Source organism: Astatotilapia calliptera, chromosome 16, assembly GCF_900246225.1.
Source record: "Astatotilapia calliptera chromosome 16, fAstCal1.2, whole genome shotgun sequence".
Classification (NCBI taxonomy): domain Eukaryota; kingdom Metazoa; phylum Chordata; class Actinopteri; order Cichliformes; family Cichlidae; genus Astatotilapia; species Astatotilapia calliptera.
Genome location: NC_039317.1, coordinates 28,665,272 through 28,683,862, shown reverse-complemented (window position 1 = coordinate 28,683,862; position 18,591 = coordinate 28,665,272). Strand labels below are relative to the sequence as shown.

General features: G+C 38.5%; 1 protein-coding gene across 2 annotated transcripts in view; it reads left to right on the top strand.

Moving 5' to 3' along the window:
* The first annotated feature begins 1,267 nt into the window (after nucleotides 1–1,267).
* LOC113007388 (inactive dipeptidyl peptidase 10) overlaps nucleotides 1,268–18,591 on the top strand; it is a 149,574-nt gene continuing 132,250 nt past the window's right edge. For both annotated transcript variants that reach the window (XM_026143896.1, XM_026143895.1), the window contains exon 1: nucleotides 1,268–1,568. In XM_026143896.1, coding sequence (XP_025999681.1) covers nucleotides 1,512–1,568 — 57 coding nt within the window. In that variant the 5' untranslated portion in view covers nucleotides 1,268–1,511. The remainder of the gene's footprint in view (nucleotides 1,569–18,591) is intronic.

Below are 18,591 nucleotides of genomic sequence, written 5' to 3'. Positions count from 1 at the left end.
GCTGCATGAGGAATGGGATCTGGTCTAAAAAAAAAAATCTGCCAGATCAACATGTGGGGCAACCCGCTGAGGCAGTCAATAAGGCAGCAGCTGAAAGCAGCTTTTATGAAGTCAGAGATTGTTACATTAAGGTCCTTATTTAGCAGATTCTTATCGTGAAGATGAAAGAGTGGTTATCTGGAGGCATCAAAAGAAAACTGCTCATGTCGTTTCTTTGTGTGTTTTCAGGCTCACAGCAAAAAAGATTCACATAAAAAAACCCACAAATGGCATTATTTTGTGTCTGAACACAAACAGTTTTGTACTCATTCAACACTGATGCTGTAAACTTGGGGTACCTGTGTTCTTAATTATTAACACGTCAGTTAGGATTTGTGTGTGAATCATGCTGAATTCTTTCTGCCTTATTAACCAAAAATGGTATTCAAAGCAGGGGAGTCTGATCAGAGAGAAATACAGTTTAGAAATCTGGTGCAGAAAACACCGGGCATGATTATCAGATTCCTGTGGAGCTCCATGCTCTTACACACGTATTAGATGAAAAGTGCACAAGAGCCTGAAAATTGTCTTGCAATCTGAGTCAAAAATGGTTACTCTGTACTGACATAAAAGTCCTGCTAAAGCCTGATAATATAATGAATGGTACAAATTTTTCAGCATCAAAATATTCTTAAAATAAAGTTACAATCAAAGTAATGCAGTTATGATTGACTGGCCCACTTCAAAATCTTGCCACTGGCTCTGGCTTCCAAGGGTGGATAAAAAATGCTGAAAAAACATTGGAAAGAGAAAATATACTTTATTTACCCCCAACAGTGAGCAAATTCATCCACTACAGCAGTCAAAACTCTTGCAAAAAATAAACAAACTTGGATAACAGATAACAAAATAGATTAAATTCAATAAATTAAGTAAAATGAGATAAAAGAAAAAGAAAGTGAAATAAAGGAGCTAGAAAAAAGTAAATAAAAAAAAACGAATATAGATGTCTTATGCAGATGTGCAGCTCTGTAAACATGCAGGAAGCTGTTGTAATCAGTTTTATCATGTTATGTAATCTCCCCATGCAAAGACGTGCTTTTATCTCAGTTTTTAGAAAGGGCTTAATTCCGGTGCCTGTAACCCCGTCACGTCAAGTCCAGTATCGGGTTATGTTTATCAGAAAAAAGCATGTTTTTGCTGGATTATAAGTTTTAATATTTATGTTTATTGTCCGACTACCAGCTTGTTCCTAGCTTATTATGTTATCTTGGCGAGTGAGGGATAAGTGGGCTGTGTCCCCCGCTCGCACTCACAGCTGGCGCACCAGCGGAGCAAGTCTTTACGCACAAGGCATCATTGGCTGAGAAGCCACGCGTGTCGCAGGGAAGACGACGAACCAGTAAACAGCTTGAAGCAAAGCGGTGAAGTATCGGGCAGTTGGTGTCTGTGCGGAGTCTCAGCTACAGTTTGTCGATCTGCGGACTGATTTGGATCGTTTTTATTTCTGGAGCTGTCCGCGGTGCTGAAACATGAATCAAAGCGCAGGAGCAGTGCAGCACACTCGGAGATACTCAGTGGAGGGAAAGGTAAGCAAAGACTGAGATGGAGCGAATTTCTTTTTCTTCATCTCGTCCATGTTGCCTGATTGAGGATGCATTTGTTACTCATCCCACTGTGGGTTAACTACCAGACTTAGAAACACGCATAGAACTTTTATCTGGAAGTTTGCAGCTGCTTGAATAAGTTACGGTAACTTAAAATCGAGCCACGTGGAGAAAGTTGAAAGTCATTTAAATGACACGGAGACTCGGTGTCACTTGGTGTGATACCTGCAGGCAGAGTTTAGAGATATGATCGGTAGCTGTGTTCCTTTAGTGCAGACACCATGTTGGATAAATGAATTAACCAAAAAGCAGGATAAATGGCTTCTCGGGTGCATCCACTTAATTAAATGATTTATGGGAGTTTAACTATATAGTCAAAGATGTCAGTGCAAGTATTAACGTTTAATGTCGAAGGCTTCAATAGAACTTCCTGATGTGAAACAAGTGAAAGTGACTTTGCTATCAGAATTTTTGGGCTTATTTTTGGGATGCTTCCTAGTAGTATAGAGGTGTTTAGTAAAGATTTTGCTTGTCAGACAGGAGAGGTTGTTGCATAACAGATAACAGAAGTAACTGAAATGTGAAAAAGGTCTCATAGCCAGCAAGTGTGGCCTGAAGGTGGGGCAACCTTCTACATATTATTAAAGTTTATAGATCAGCTCAAACTTTATCTTTAGGGATGTTTGTGCTCTCAGCATACACGGTTAGATTCTTTTATGCTGCAGGAAAAATAAATACAGGGGGTGATTTGGATATGATATCAAACAAAGAATAAACTGTTCACACAGTGTGCATGAATATGAGCCTCACAATTTTCAAGTTTATTTTACAGCAGTGTTCAACAGTAAAGCAGCTCAAACTGCTTTGAGACATGAAAAAGGATTAAGGCAGCATTTAGAAGCAAAGAGATACACAGAACAAAGTGAGCTGAATAATAGCACAAAAACAGTGCACTAAAAGAAGAACAATGACAAAGAATAGAGCTGAACAAATTAAAGACTCAGACTTGTAGAAGACCTCGCATGTTCTAACAGGTTCTTCTGTTAGGACTGAGCCTCTCTGTTTGAACATGGAGATCATGAAAGGACCCGTTCTGGGGCATTTAAAATGGCTGAGCAGCTCATAATACAACAGGAAACAGAAAATTCTTTTTTAGCCTTAAATCTCCTGTTGTTAAATCGGATTCTTTGTCAGACCACGGGCATGTCTGGCTGCATGCAGGTGACCATGATAGTCCTTATTCTCCATTTCTGAAGGTCTGCTCCAACCAGAACCTGCAGAAGGTGGAGAACTGTTTCATATACCCGTGTTCTAAGCTTACGGACAATGCAGAAACAAACAAGGACTTCCCCTGGCAGACTGTAAAGTGACAGTTCAAATGCAGCATGAGAGGTATACTGAAGAGACTGTATATATTAAATATTGTTTTATGGTGAAATTGCTAAAGGGAATTATTTGATAATCAGCTTAAGAAAGCATGTGAACCTCCTTTTTCTCCACATGCTTGCACATCCAAACATGATCTCATCCATACTTGCCAGTGACATAATATAAATTTGTGGGAAACCATCCACACCACCCGTGCAGGATATGTCATTGGGATATGCTGAGCTGTAAAGCAGTCCTGTGTCAGGATATTAAATGTTGAACAAATTGAAAGCGTGACGCATTTATAGCCAGTAGATCAATGTCATTAGCTCCTTATGTTCTATATATAGAAGCAGTGAGTCGAGTCAATTCAGAGACATCACCCTGGAAGTGTTTGACTGACAGATTAATGAACAAATGGACCAACTAAGTGAAGTTTCTATTTCTAGACTCACACTACTAGTGTGGCTGAAAATGTAGAGTTCTCTCTGAGGAGCAGAAATTAATTTCACTCACCTTGGCTATATGTTACAGTCTCTGCTTGTCTCATTACATCCAGCATTCAGTGGCCATTAAAACCAGCTGCAAAGAAAATGGAAATTGAGGACAATTGTGACACTGCCCCCCCTTGGGCTTTGGTGGAGAAATAAATGTGCATGCATTGCCCGGGGCTATTGCTCATGGTTGTTCATTTTCTTGCCTCCTTTGGTCCAGGCTATTAAATTGTATGTGAGCTGTACATTTGAGACAGAGTTATCCTAAAGATAGGTTCTGAACATCCTGAACATTACATGGATTTAGTTTTGTTTACTTGTTTTTACTATTTCCCTGCAAAAAAACCTCTCTTTAAAAAGTCCCCAATCATGTGTAGGGATTCAAATTTCTTCCAGGAAGTTGGAGTGGGGGATTGAGAAGAGATGAAGGATTTTTGGAATACAGATTCTGAGTGTGAGTCTCTGAGTCTCTAACTCAAAAGTGCTGCGATTACTTGTTGAGTGCCTTTAACCCACGACTGCCAGGATGCACCAATCACTGTCTTTTTGCTTAATGGAGATTTTGTTACTAAGAGTTTCCCAGAAAAATAACTTAAAGATTGATTTTCCAGCAAAGAAAGGAAACATCATGTGACTATGTAAGCTGTAACTTATTGGAAAGTGTTCTTTTTTTACCACTTGTTGGATCAAGTGTTCATACACAGATTAGTTGTGTCTGCTCATATGTTACATTTGGATTACTCAAAATGTCTCATACTGACTTGTGATGGCAATGCAAATCAGTACAGAAATGGGCAAAAATGAAAGGTTTGGGGGATCAAAGTATATAGATAAAGAATGATTCATTCACTCAGTGTTAATAAGTCCATACTTTTCCTTATATACCCCTCAGTGGCTTGATCCTTTTACTTTGGAAAGATGACTTTTTAACAGCTAGATATGGTTCTTTAGTTTCAGCACTCACTAGAATATATTTACCAGACTGGATTTTATGATTTGTGTTGGAATTTTAGGAATCAGCACAGCAACCATTTTGTGACTCAGCATGTCAGTACTTGTTTATCAAGGACAGTGTTGTGTCCATAACTAAAATTGCTGAATATATTGCATGGTTTAGTATTTATTTTTGACTGAATTTTACATGTTCCAACATGTACATTTTTCATTAGCCAGGTGTAACAAAAGATAAAGCGTTTACCAGACTGATGATCCCTAGTGGACTACCCATTGACTTGAGGCAAGACTCACAGCTAAGAAAGAGCTTCCTAAGTGTTACGTATCCGTCTTTATCCCAGCTTTAGTCTTGAAGTGTATGATCACACACTTTTTTTGTGAACTGCAGATTGCCATTGTCTTACTTTGTTTGGATTCCCTCGCAGGCATGTTGTTATCAAAAGAAATATGTCACCAGGATATAAAAGTGCTCTGGGGCTGGACTCCATCTGCTGTGGGGAACGATGCAGATAAAAGGCACATGCTGCATTTTGGAACAGTGGGTGTTTGCCTTATGCTCACAGCATGATTTGTTAGGGTTTGGCTTAACTTTTTTGTATTGTTTTTATTACATTTTTGTCTGTTTTATCTCTCTTTACTGTGATTATCTAGATTAGGAAACTTACAAATCTATTTACAGGTATTGTTAATGATAAATCTTAAGTGGCTAATATGTGTTGGGTGGATTAGAAAGCATTACCATATCGAAAAAATTAAAGAACCACAAATTATTGGTAAATCTGATCAATTAAAGCTGATTAGTTATTAAAAGATTCAAGTTTCAAGATCTTTTATTTGTCATGTGCATAGTTATACAAGTACATGCAGTGAAATGTGTCGTGACACGCTCCTCGACTGTGCAAAAAGAGAGAGAAAACATTATATACAGTAACTAGGTAAATATATACAAAGGGGACATTATGTGTAGTAATTAGTGGAGCGGTCAGGAAGGTGTCTGGATGTGGCCGAGCCATCTTCAAACACCTACAAATTCATTAATCTTTCCTTGTAAACCCCAAAAAAGAAAACAATGTGAGGATCTGTCCTCACATTGTCACACTGGATTTGTCCTCCTCCAACAGCTGTTTAAGTGTTTTTGCATTTTGAATAATGTAAACAGGTGAGAACAACATACTGTAAGTGAAGACCCATTTGTGTTTGTTTGTTTGCTAATTTATTTCAATATTGCTACTGCTGATTCATTTACATGTTGAAAGGGAGTGGGAAGAAGTACACCCTTAAGTCTGTGAAGGTTCAAAGTACACCCTTAAGTTATCAGTTAATATTTAGTCAGCTTCCTTACAGATATAATCTGTATAAAATAGTGAACAGATTTCTGATATAATATATATTATATACTATAATATCACATCATGAAATTTTTTAAATAGAGACATTCACTTAATTTCAACAATTTCCCTTTCTTTATAGTTTGAGAAGATCACATTTTATTTATATTAGTTTTTTCTTGTAGTACGTTGTGTTAGGTAATTGATAGATAGATAGTGGCTAAGTAACTTTTAAATTACAGCTTTAGGAACATCACTGTGTCATTCTTTCTCGCACTTCTCTCTGCCAAACAGAGACAGTGAGGTTCAGATGTGTTTTCCTTACTGGACACTCCTTTTGGTTCAGGCAGTGCAGGAGGCAGAACACATGATTCCTGCTCGCTTGTTGTGAATACAGTTACATAACAAATGCAAGCAATTGGACATTACACAGACTTTGTACCATCTGTGAATCTAGCTGAATTATACATTTGGCTTATTGCATGCAGGTATTGTCAACAGGCTGAAATGCAGTTGTGAAAAAGGCTAGCATGTATAAACTGAGCAATTAACTAAGGTTTTATTTAGACCACCATTACCCTGCATGAAAATTTTTTTATCCCTTTTATATTCATTGGAATAAGTTCAAACTAGCTACTGAGTAAGAGCGCCAACATGTCAGCTCATGCCAAGGAAATGCAGAGTGAGCCAGCTGTTCTATCAGTTGTGCCTGCATGATGGTTCACAATGTAAGCAGAGATTTTCTACCGATCTGTTAATCAAACTGAATTTCCTGGACTGTGCTTCATGTTGCAGTGGTACAAGAAGAAAACCTGCAGAATTTGATCCAAATCATTATACTGTGATTGTACTTAAGATACTCTGTGCCCAAGGCTATCTCTTTCTCTCTCTCTCTCTTTCTTTATATCTATCTCACGTATAGACCACTGATAGTCAAATGTCTCTTATCCATCCTTCTCCCAGGCCACATGTTCCAGTTTTTCTGGGAGACAGAGTCTTCTCAGGCAATCTGGTCCTGGGTGAGAGGGCCAGGCAAAGAGTAAGTTCTCATTTGAGAGTGCCCAAGAGCTGCATGGCTCTGTACGTCTGCGGGTTTACCACCCGTGTTATAAAAATTGGGGTCTGGAGCTTTGTGGATTGAGGAGAGGTGGAAGGCTTTTTCAGTCCCATTCCCAGCTGCTTAAACAAAAATTATTTATATTAAAGGTTTTTTGACCCAGCCATTACTTTCTCAATTTTTAGAGAGTAATCACCCAACTTATTCGCCAAGAGAAAATAAATATATAAATAAACTAGCCAAAGCCCTACCCTGCTGTTAAGTATCAGATATAAAATCCATAAAGTCAACAACATCAGAAACATCAGTTTCACAAGGGCAGTGAGCCCTGCCTGTTCCCACATCAGACAGCTGCTGTGAGGATGTTAAATGGGATATTTATTTATTATGTAGGATGCCAATCCAAATCCTACTCATAGAGCTTTAATTTATTTCCTCCAGTGTGGGAAAGGTGAGAAATTCCTGGACAGAGGCTTTGTATGTATGAATAATACAAATACAAACACATCCAAAGAATGAATGACAAGTTCAGCTGAAATACAGCAGACTTCTGGATCCCTCCAATGAAGCATGCAGAGCAACAATGCTTCTTTTAGAGATAGTCTGGTGTGTAATTCAAGGGAAAACCTCTTGGAACATTAGTGCTCACCTGAGAAACACCCAGGCACCAAAGCGAGTCCCCACTGTGGGACAGATGGGCAGAACAGTCGGGCTCTTGTTCACTTACTCCCTGCAGAGAATGTTTCAGGAGAATACATGAACAAGACCTTTTCACCAAAACCAACATATGGAAAGGCATCTCTGACACTGTACCAAGCTCTCTAGGGGTGTTCAGACATTCAGTCAACTGTGAAAACTCTTGAAGCTTTATCAAAGTTGCTCTATGTGCATGCACAAACCACAGATTCACCCAACAGACATGAATTAAACACCAGAAAATCCTCTAAGGGAATACAGAATGGCATTCTTAAACAATTAAGGTGACATGACACTATTAAATTTTATGCAAGAATATTTAAGAGTGGAATTAAAAAGTAAACAGCTTTTTGCAAATGATTGACCGATTTTTTAACTGCTCAAAACGTTTGAGACAGCAAAGGACTGTAGTTTTACTGATGCGTTATAATATTAGACAAGTTGTTGTGCTTCTTCATTTTCAGAATGTATGGGTGTAGACAGAAAGTCTACAACAGGATTTCAATTGCTATTGAAAGACAGTAGAAATGCAGCTTAGGATGAATCCAGCTGTCAGCTTTGTGTACAACGCTGGCTGCTGTCCACATGATGAAGTCATGAGAAAAAAAACAACCTTGAAATTGATTCAACTCTTACTCAGCCCCTGCCAGCTGTATTGTTGGCTTGTTGTATGTAAGCTCCTTATATTCCACGAGACTATTGTAATTGGAGAAACAAACAACAAAGACAGGATAAGAATGTGGGTTTGTCATCAGATGTATGTGAACGTGGTAAGCCCTGTTCAACTTCTATTTCCACCACTTTATTTTTACTGTTCCACAAAAAGACAAACAAAAACGGACTAATTAGAAAGACAATTTTTATAACTTCAATATCACTACTTCAGTATTCACAGAGTATTTTTTATTGAAGTATCAAAGCAGCCTTCATTTTAATATTGCTTGGATCTTCTGGTGTCAGTGCCAGTGAAAAAGTTGTAATTGGTGAAACAGCTGGAGAGCCAATCTGAGTCTTGCTCTGAAAGGAGATGATTGTGATTGCAGTTTCCCAGCAGCTCTCCCTGCTTGGCTCTGTGAGGCGCATGAGGCACAAAGCTAAGAAGACAGGTGGAAGGCAGAAAGGCAATTCTGATAGATTGCATCATTGTCTAGAGGGCAAGGCATGAGTGTTTTTCTCTTTGCATGTTGATTACATGTTATCTGGGTGACATATTACAGCAATTTCCTATCAAGTCTTGGATTAGGTTATATCCTGGGTTAAGATAGGAAGGAAATAACATTTTAACCCAATGTGGTGTTATACATGGACTGTATATAGAAGAGAGATAGATACATCTTAAATGTAAAGTTAATGTGGAAAAGACATGATATAATAGAAGTCTGCTTTCAAAACATTGAAAGGGTGATGGACAAATTGCTTACCTCGATGCTCTACAATGGCCGTGTCCATCTCTGTATATACAGTCTATGTTATTATAGAAGCAAGTCCCAGGGTCTGAAATCTTGTTTTATTGTCTCCTCATCTCAGACCACGTCTCATCTAAATGCACAAACTTCAGTTAAAATTAATTATAATAAAACATGCGTGGTAGAAAGCTGCGCTGATTTCATTACCCTCTCTTGTTTTAGAAACTTTCATATGAGCGGCCAAAGTATTAAATTGCTGCTGAAACCTCAGTTAAATTCAGTGATTGGCAGTGTTCATTTATTTGACCGATATCTTTCGCCACCTATTTTGCCAATATACTTTTTTCTGAAGAATAAGATCATAACTAAATTAAAATGAATGCACAGGACAAAAGCGATGAGGAATGTAACTCGGTTCCTGAGAGATGAAGTTGCACAGTCTGGAAATTTATCTTTGTTTTTTTTTTTAGTAGATGGTGAAACTGTGGAACCTTAAAGTTGATTAGACACTGAATAAGCTTTATGAATTGACTAGTGGGAAAAGCTTCATGGATCCCACATTATTTTTTTTAAATGACACCTTCTATCATTTGTATCTGTATGAGTAGTTACATCTTTTACATTTGCAGATGTGCAGTATTCAGATGGTCCAAAGCTGTGTCGGACTTGAATGAATGAATGAATGACCACATACGCCTTTTGGACACTTTTGACAGTACTAACAAGAAGTACATAAATAATATTTTTTTAGTTTTCATTACGGGACAATTTAACACTAATATGTTAGTGATATAGAGTATGTTTTGTTGATGTCAATCTCAGAGTTACTGTGCTTTCGAAGTATGGGTCTCATCCCATAGAGTGCGTAAAGCTGTTTTCTTTTGGGGTTGGAGAAATGAAACTCTGGAGTGCATGTGAACAGCAATTCAATTTGACTACCATGTGGGAATCTGTGTTATGAGGCACTTCCACATTTTACACAGTCCACCTTTATCTGTCGATGAGGCTGACTGCAAACTGCCATCGACACAAACATGTTTGCTTTCCCTGCCAGAGTTCAGTTCCACTCTGCTGCCACAGCAATGGCGACAGCTCTTGAAACTGTGACACAAATAAGCTGCCAGGTTTGCATCTAAGATTCATAGACAGTTATTTACAGCGGTTGCAGTTGGTCTTCAGAGTAATTTTGGCATCTCAATTTTGACATTCTTTCCCCCTTAATAGGCGTTTGAATTAAATAAATAAAAACCTTCAAAGCTCCAGAGCTTCTATATCCATTTTCTTCTGCTCTTTTAAGAGAGGCAGTGAGGCATGTAGCCTAATTGAACGCTTTGCAGTTGCCCCCTCTGGAAATCCTGGAAGCCAAACTCAGCAATCAGGCAACCATTCAGCAAGGGGCGACACCTCTTCCCGTCAATCATAAGACAGGACACAGTTTGGTACAATGCTTTGATTTTGTGTTCAAATGGAGTAGAAAACTGTTTCGGCCCAAAATAAAAGCATGCTGAAAGTCGATGCCATAAAATGTAGTGTTCATAAATAGCTGTCATCCAATACTTAGAGGTGAATTGGATTTATAAAATGCTAAAGCTGCTAATGGGCAAGAGTATTAATACAGACAGGAGTGCAGCAGAAGAGGGCCCTCTTTTTGTGTCTGGATTTCTGCTTCAGTAACAGCAAAACTGGTAACAAAGACACTGAAAATGTGACTGGACCGTCCCTGCAGGAGTCTAAAATCTAATAAAATCTAGTGACCCTAGATCTAGTGTCATTCTTGAATGGAGGGCAGGTTTGGACATATTGATTACAAGACAGAAAGCAAGGAGCCAATAAGGCAGTCAATGAGCAGATCAGTGTGATTAGGTTTCTCTGAGTACTGTTTGATGAAAGGCTGACCTGGAGGCAGCGCGTTGATAAAGGGCAAGTGTGAAAAGGTCAACAGTCTCTTAAGATGCCTGGCAGTATGAGACCAGGGAGCAACTGTAGCAACATTGTTAAATGTACAACAGACCGTCATGGGAGTTTAGAAAAGGTCAGGGTATCAGTTTTGTGGTGAAATGACACACAAAGGGCAAAACAAAGTGGTAACATGCACATTGACTTTTTATTCATATGCCATTTCATCTTTAAATAATGCTAATTTGAAAAGTGTTGCTCAACATAATTTAGTGCGTTCCTCCCTGCAGGTGCTCATCCTGATTTCTTCCTCAGTTATTTCTGTATATTTAATTAATGATTGCATTGCGAATAACCAGAAGGTAATGATGATGCTGATATACAGCAGAGACTATACAAAAGATTGATAAAGCTTCTGGGTCTGTAAAGTGGAGCTCAAGTGGCTGGATGTGGGGCGATCGTGGCTCAAGAGTTGGGCGTTCGTCTTGTAATCGAGCCCCGGCTCCGACAGTCTCGGTCGTTGTGTTCTTGGGCAAGACACTTCACCCGTTGCCTACTGGTGGTGGTCAGAGGGCCCGGTGGCGCCAGTGTCCGGCAGCCTCGCCTCTGTCAGGGCGGCTGTGGCTACACTGTAGCTTGCCATCACCAGTGTGTGAATGTGTGTGTGAATGGGTGGATGATTGTGTAAAGTACTTTGGGGTCCTTAGGACCAAGTAAAGCACTATACAAATACAGACCATCTTTCTAATGGCCAGCAGGGGGCAATGTCTCTGGTTTCCAAGAGGTTCAGTTGTATATAGGTCGGCCCTCAACTCACTTGATCGATGACTTCAGGAAACACTGTCTTGATGAATTTATAGGTTTATTTGCAATTTGCATAATGTTTGTGGCCCCTGTTCAAGTCTGAAGAGAAATGCAGGGTATGTTGTGAGTTTTTGACTGAAAGGTTGCTGACATTACTATATGGTTGTGCAATATCCTTCAGTTTTTCATTCAGATCCATCCTTTTCTCGTGACATGTGACACTGAGACTTGTGGTGACTGAGTGTATATTTTGCATGCAGTCTATGTGGTGAGGAAATCACTTACAATCACTACAAATAACAGATGAATTCAGAAAGTAGGGCACAGATACTGGGACATTAGCCAACCCAAGAAGGTGTCTTTATAATGTCATGAAAATTTTTGGTTTGACCATAAACCAGAAGGAAGAGGCAGATATTATCTGTTTAAAGATTCCACAGCATGTCTCTATCCTGTCTTCTTTCTCTCACCCCAACCAGTTGCAGCAGATGGTCGCCCCTCCCTATGCCTGGTTCTGCCGGAGGTTTCTTCCTGTTAAAAGGGAGTTTTTCCTTCCTACAGTCGCCAAAGTGCTTGCTCATCGGGGGTCATATGATTGTGGGCTTTTCTCTGTATCTATTATTGTACGATTTACTGTACAATATAAAGCGCCTTGAGGCGACTGTTGTTGTGATTTGGCGCTATATAAATAAAATTGAATTGAATTAAAGGTTTGGCAACCTAAAGATTGTACATGTGCCTACTGTGTTCACTGTGCTGCTGGTATGTAGAAGCCACAGAGAGAAATGGAATGAACAAGGTCATAAATTTATAAATATATGAATAAATGTATTCAGCTAGCTACTGGTTGAATGAAACTGATTAGCATGTCTTAAAATGTCAGTTGCATAATGTTAAATGTAGTTATATAACACTTATTGAACCGTCATTGAGCCATACCACTTTCAGTTTTAAATGTTTCATTTGAATTGACACGAAGTATAAAAGCGTCTATACAATAGGATTTATAGGAAGTGGGAAGTAGTCTTGGACTTCTAGATTGCTGTGATATTGTTCACATTCTGTTGGACTTAACAGACTCCATAACCACACACGTTTTCTTTTGGAACCTTTTTTTGGTGGTCTGAACTAGGTATGGACCTTTAAACTGGATTGTGATCCTATCAGCTTTCATTTTCAGATATTAATCAACCAAAACCAGAACATTTGCACCAGTTAACCAGTTGGTCTTTGGCCAGCATCAAACAGATCAACCATTCGTGTGGCCAATGAATAAATACAAAATCTCTGTCCACTCTTTCTCTGTATGTTCTCTAGCAAACTGTAGTGTTTCATTGTTTTTGGCCAGCAAAGACTTTCCTGGAACACTTCCTATGCAGGTCAAATTGGTGCAGCCTCTTACTGATTGTAGACACATGTACTTTGACCCTGCAGATGCTGTGATAAAATTTAGGAGCTCTTTGTTTTGCATCAGACAGTTTGCTTTGCTACTCTGTTGCTGGGCCAGAATATCCTGGAAGAATTTCTCAATTTCCTTGCCACACTCATAGCAATCCAGGCACTTTTATTTTCTAAAGAGCTATACATACTTTTCCATTTTACTGTTTTTTTTGTAACTTAAATTATGAAAGTATACATTTTTTTAAGTATACTGTAGAGATAAAGCTGAATATTTAACTAAAGGCAAACTTTTATTGAGACAAAGTTCAACAAAACCAGAATACAAAGATGATAAAGAGAACAGAAACCACACAGAGGCAAAGCAAGGCAGAAACAAAGGAGAGGAGCATAGCAGACACTTTGACAAATGGAAGGCAGGACTATTTATACATGATGGACTGGCTAAAGGATGACAAACAAGATGGTATACATATGTTTGTGAAAGTAATTTGGAGGTGAAAGGAATGATGGCAGGTTAAACAGACACGAAGGAGGAAAGAAAAATTATAGCAGCAACAACAACAAAAAAAAATAAGAAAAACATCTACCAAAGCAAAACAGGAAGTGAACAAACAGCCAATGCTGAAACAAGAAATGAAAAAAGCAAAACAAATGGTCAACAGTATTATGACCAGTGTTGGTCAAGTTACTTGAAAAAAGTAATCAGTAACCAATTACTGATTATTTCCCCCAAAAAGTAATCCTGTTACTTTACTGATTACTTATTTTCAAAAGTAATACGTTACTTAGTTACTTAGTTACTTTTTAAAAACCTGAATAGGTGATAAAGCGATAGATCTTTCAGCCCAATTCTACTTTTTCTGCATAATCCATCATACAAAATGTAATCAAATGGAAAAGTCTCTTTTTTTTTAAACTTGTTTTATTAGTTTTAATCTTTTAACTTTATGCATCAAGCAAAAGGTAAATTATATGCACCATTCTCTGACTTGGAGAAATTAGTTTAACATTTAAACCTATTTTCTACACATTCCAGCACATAAAATAAAATATTTTTTGTGTTTACACTCAGTCTTTCAAATAGATGCAAGTAAAACACAGCAGAAAATAAATAAAATCAAAGACTAGCGGTCCTCTTGCTCTATTTTCACCTGTAAAGCAGGAGTGGGGTAGGCGGAGGTGTGCTCTGGTGCAGGTGTGCCGCAGCGGTCAGTTGAAGAATCCGCGAGTTTCTGTGAATTTCCCATTACGTCGTTGCGCACTCGGTGCTTGTTTAAGGGGTTTTTTTCGCTGTAAAAACAAGTTTTCTTCCCACGCACAGCGGACACTAATGTTTTTGTCACTTTTTATGGAATCAAACTCAAAATAAGGTCAGTACTTCCACACTTTAAACGCTGCACGCTCATACTCTCTCCCATTGTTGATCTGCACACAGCTGTTGTCACGAACGTCGCACTGGCTTACGTCACTGTCATGAGACATTCTGGCAAAAAAAATCACGGTTTTAGTAACGCAGTAACGCAGCGTTCCTACGGGAAAGTAACGGTAATCTAATTACTTTACTCGTTACTTGAAAAAAGTAATCAGATTACAGTAACACGTTTCTGCCCATCTCTGGTTACGACACATTCTATCACTTTTATGTATTTGTTTACTTTTAGGAAATTGGGCCACTCTGAATGACCTCATTCCAAACCTTAGAATATAATTAGAAATGATAATAAAATGCTTAAAAACATCAATGTTCCTTTTATCAGGTAAATCATCAGCTAGAGAATAATAATTTGTTGCTGATGATGACCTTTAATATTTGCAGAAGAGAAAGAAAATTAAAAAAAGGTTAATGAACAGGTAAGCCGATCTGAAAATGCTCTCTCATGCTCTCTTGTCAAAGCAGTGAAGGCTGGAGTGCCATTAATTGTGAGCCCCTTAAAATTATTTATTTTCAGGAGTGATGCATTGTTACACAAACAGCATCCTATAGAAAACAACTAACTTTCTAAACTAGGTCACACCAACTCTTCCCCCCCAAACAAATTAATTGTTTTGAGCTGTCATTAAATTTTGTGCTATGCAGATTCAAACTGCAATTATGATAATTTGTTTCCTTTCAAAATTCCTGAAATGTCAGGTCTTTTAAACAGTCCATGGTGTAATTACACCGAAGCATTTGAATATCTGAAGGTGAGGTTGTATAATTCCTGACAATGTGGATGAGACTCGGTGCACTGAATGGAAAACATGCAGGTCTCCTCTACGTGCTGTTAGACAGGAAGAGGTTTTCGATGATCACAAAAAAATATCAGAAAAAGATTTACTTTGTGTTTCACCATAGTAAAATGTGTCTTCTCCATTTAATTATTTTTGTCCTGCATGTCTTTCACCTCTCCATAAATAGTCGCTGTTAATGAGCTTAACAGTGTAGGGAGACAAATGCCAATACTTAAAACGTGGTAAAAGAAAGTACTGACATGTTTGAGAGCAACGGATGGCAAGAGAGTAAGAAGAAATGTAAAAAAGTTGTCAAAGGGAGAAATGTAGAGGATGCCATGGCTGTATCAAAATAGAACAAAGCTGTGTCTGCAAGCGGTGAATTTCATCCAGACTTAGAGTGCGGGGAGGGAGCAGAGCTGCAGAGGCAGAGAGTGGGCCGACTCCAGATTTCACTCAGGGGACAGGATCTCACTCTGGGGAGCCAAGCTACTGAGGCACATGTCTCAGTCCTGATGTATAGATGTGTTTCCCTCATCGTTTGCAGACTCTGAATGGACAAACTGGATTATTATTTACAAAGTGTTCAGTGTGAATCTGGGTCAGGGGGGGAGTGGTGCCAGCAGCAGCAGGGTGATTTGTTAAGGAGGAAGCACGGACTGTGAAATAAGTTAAGTTAGATAGACCCATTCATGGTTATGATATTTTGATAACTTCATGGGCAAAACACAAATTGAGCTACAGTATATAACTGAAACCTTTCAGATTCAATCCCATCTGTATGAGGTATTTCATATATTGCACTACCTGCTATTGCATAGTATGAACACAAAGCGAAATAAAGTAAAAGGATAAAAATCATACAAGCTAAAAACACCTCAATTTCTCAAATGTTTTTTTTTTTTTACTTTTCATTTTCCACACTAATTGCTTCCACTGTTCAGCTAAAATCAGATCATTGGGGGGTTTATAAAAGATGTATGGAGCCACCGTTTCATCACCTGTTGGTTTCAAAGCCTCGAAGTTGGCTTTTTAGCTGCTGCCATGTCAGGAGGAAAATGTGGAGTAACCGACTCGTGCATGTTAATTAGTGGTAAGGAACAGACTAATGAAATAACAGAATTTCACTCAACAAAACTGAAGCACAGACTTCTTGAACCATCTGTATCACACAGTAAGTCACCTTATTTGTCAGGAGATCAAAAATTTCTTCTTGCTTCTTATTCAAGGAATCAGCAAAACTGATGGATCTGCTTGTTCAGTTGGGCATAGTTTTATATCTCGTCCCTGTCTCGAAATAAACTTGATAACCAATACACTATCACCTTCTCACTCTTATTTTGTTAGTCAGTAGCCGCTAACCAGCTAGCAGAGGCAGATATGTATTCACACACAGGTGGACTTACAAGGACGTGCATAACGAATGCTGTTTGATCCATCTTCATTCTGTGTACAGTGGAAGTACACTGAATTAATCCCACAGTCAATGCCTTCTTGAACAGTAGTTTTGTTACCTTGGTGGGTTTAGCAATATTAAGGTCCTGAAGTGATGCTGTGTGAAGTCTCATCTCATAACTATTCAAGAGTGTAACTAAAGCAGGTAATGAATCATTATGAACTTATTAGGAACACCAGATGGTGCCTAAACCCCTTGACTGGGAGCAAATGGAAATTACTTTTCAAATGTGTATTTTTAGCATCAAACTGGCCATTCTGCAGCTTTGAGATCTTTCTTTTCACCAATCCTACCAATTAAGCACACTTCCTGGATAAAAGGGGCGTGAAACTAAATCCATTATATGAGCACTGAGGTGATTTGGACCCAGTGTGATGCTGAGCCAAAAACCATCACACTACCGCACCTCCTGGCATGAGTAATGTCCCATTTAACAGTTTGCATTTATCACATCAAGAAAAGTTCAGCATTGGTTAGCATGACTCATTTCAGACTTGAAAAGATGCAACAATTAAATGATGGAAAAGATGGAAAAATAAATCAAAATATGCATAAACTATTTCAGTAAGGCGTTGTGCATATATTTGCCTCCAGAACAACTTCAACTATTTTCAGCTCAGACCAGTTATTTACCTTTTATTTCCTAAGAATACATACAGTGGGACAAAATATATTAATGGAATGCATTTCTAAACTTGTGACAATATGTGATTGTGTTTATCACACAAGGTCACGAGGATGATATCGCTAGTTTAAACATGATGCTCCTTTTATAAATTACAGTCCCATTAGAGTCAAAAACTAGAAAGTTCTGGAAAGACAGATCTACGTCTAGATGTTGTAGCTGTGTATTGTCACCAGGGGGCAGTTTCAACAACTATGTTTGTGCTGATATTTATCTTTTAGCCTAGTTCTTCTTTCTGATAAATACAGTTAACCCCTTTCTGTTCAAGTCTTCAGTATTCTGCCTAAAGATAGCGTCATCACCACTGAGCTACGTGCTGCTGGCTGCATGCAAGTGAGTCTCTGTTGCCCCTGTGTACACTAAATTTTTACAATCCTTCTGTCTATATAAAGAGCTGGCTCTTAGTAAGTTGCCACTGACACTAACCTTAACAATAACACTGTCCAGTTTCTTGATGGTTAGACATGGCTGGTTCCATAATTATTTTAGTTTATATTTCTAGTCTAGATTTTTCTTGTCAGAAAATGGAAAATAACTTTGTAGCTCTGCTGTATAATTTCTTTTATCTGTCAGTAACTGACTGCTTCAAAAGCTTCACACAGCTGTACTATACTTGTGTCTGCAGATTATATTTTCTGCCTTTACATTTCAGCAGGCTGAGCACTACTTTGCTGCAACAAAAAGAAATGAGACACAGATACTTGTGTATGTTGCACACATAAACCCATGTGCGCTTAATCTGTTTTTGGATACCTGTCAATTACGATTACACCTAATAAGATATGGCTGCTTCCTTATCTTCCCAGTTGTTCACAGAAGGAGTGATTTGAATAAGTCAGCCACTGGAACGGAGGTGCTTCCTCTCCTCTCAAATAGCAATTGTCATCCCATGAAAGGTTTTCCAGAACACAGCTGTTGTTTTCAGCCTCTGGGAAAAAAAAGTGGATGGCTTCTATAGTAACTCAGAAATGGGACGGCTTGTTGTTGGAGAAAATGCCTGTGAAATGTGCTAAGGAAACAAAAAAGCCCAGAAACCAAATGGGAAAAAAGGGAAGAGGAAAGTGAGTGAGTGAAAAAGATTAGCCTCAGCCTTCTCTCCTGGTGGCGTTTTAAAATTTTATTCTTGGTGGCTCCCTTGGGAGTGCACGTACAAAATGCTTTTACCACTGAAAGGCTTCTTTAACTTAAAAGAATCTGAAGAAGAAACACTGAAAATAAACCGCCTCTGTGAAGCTAAATGTTCTGTACA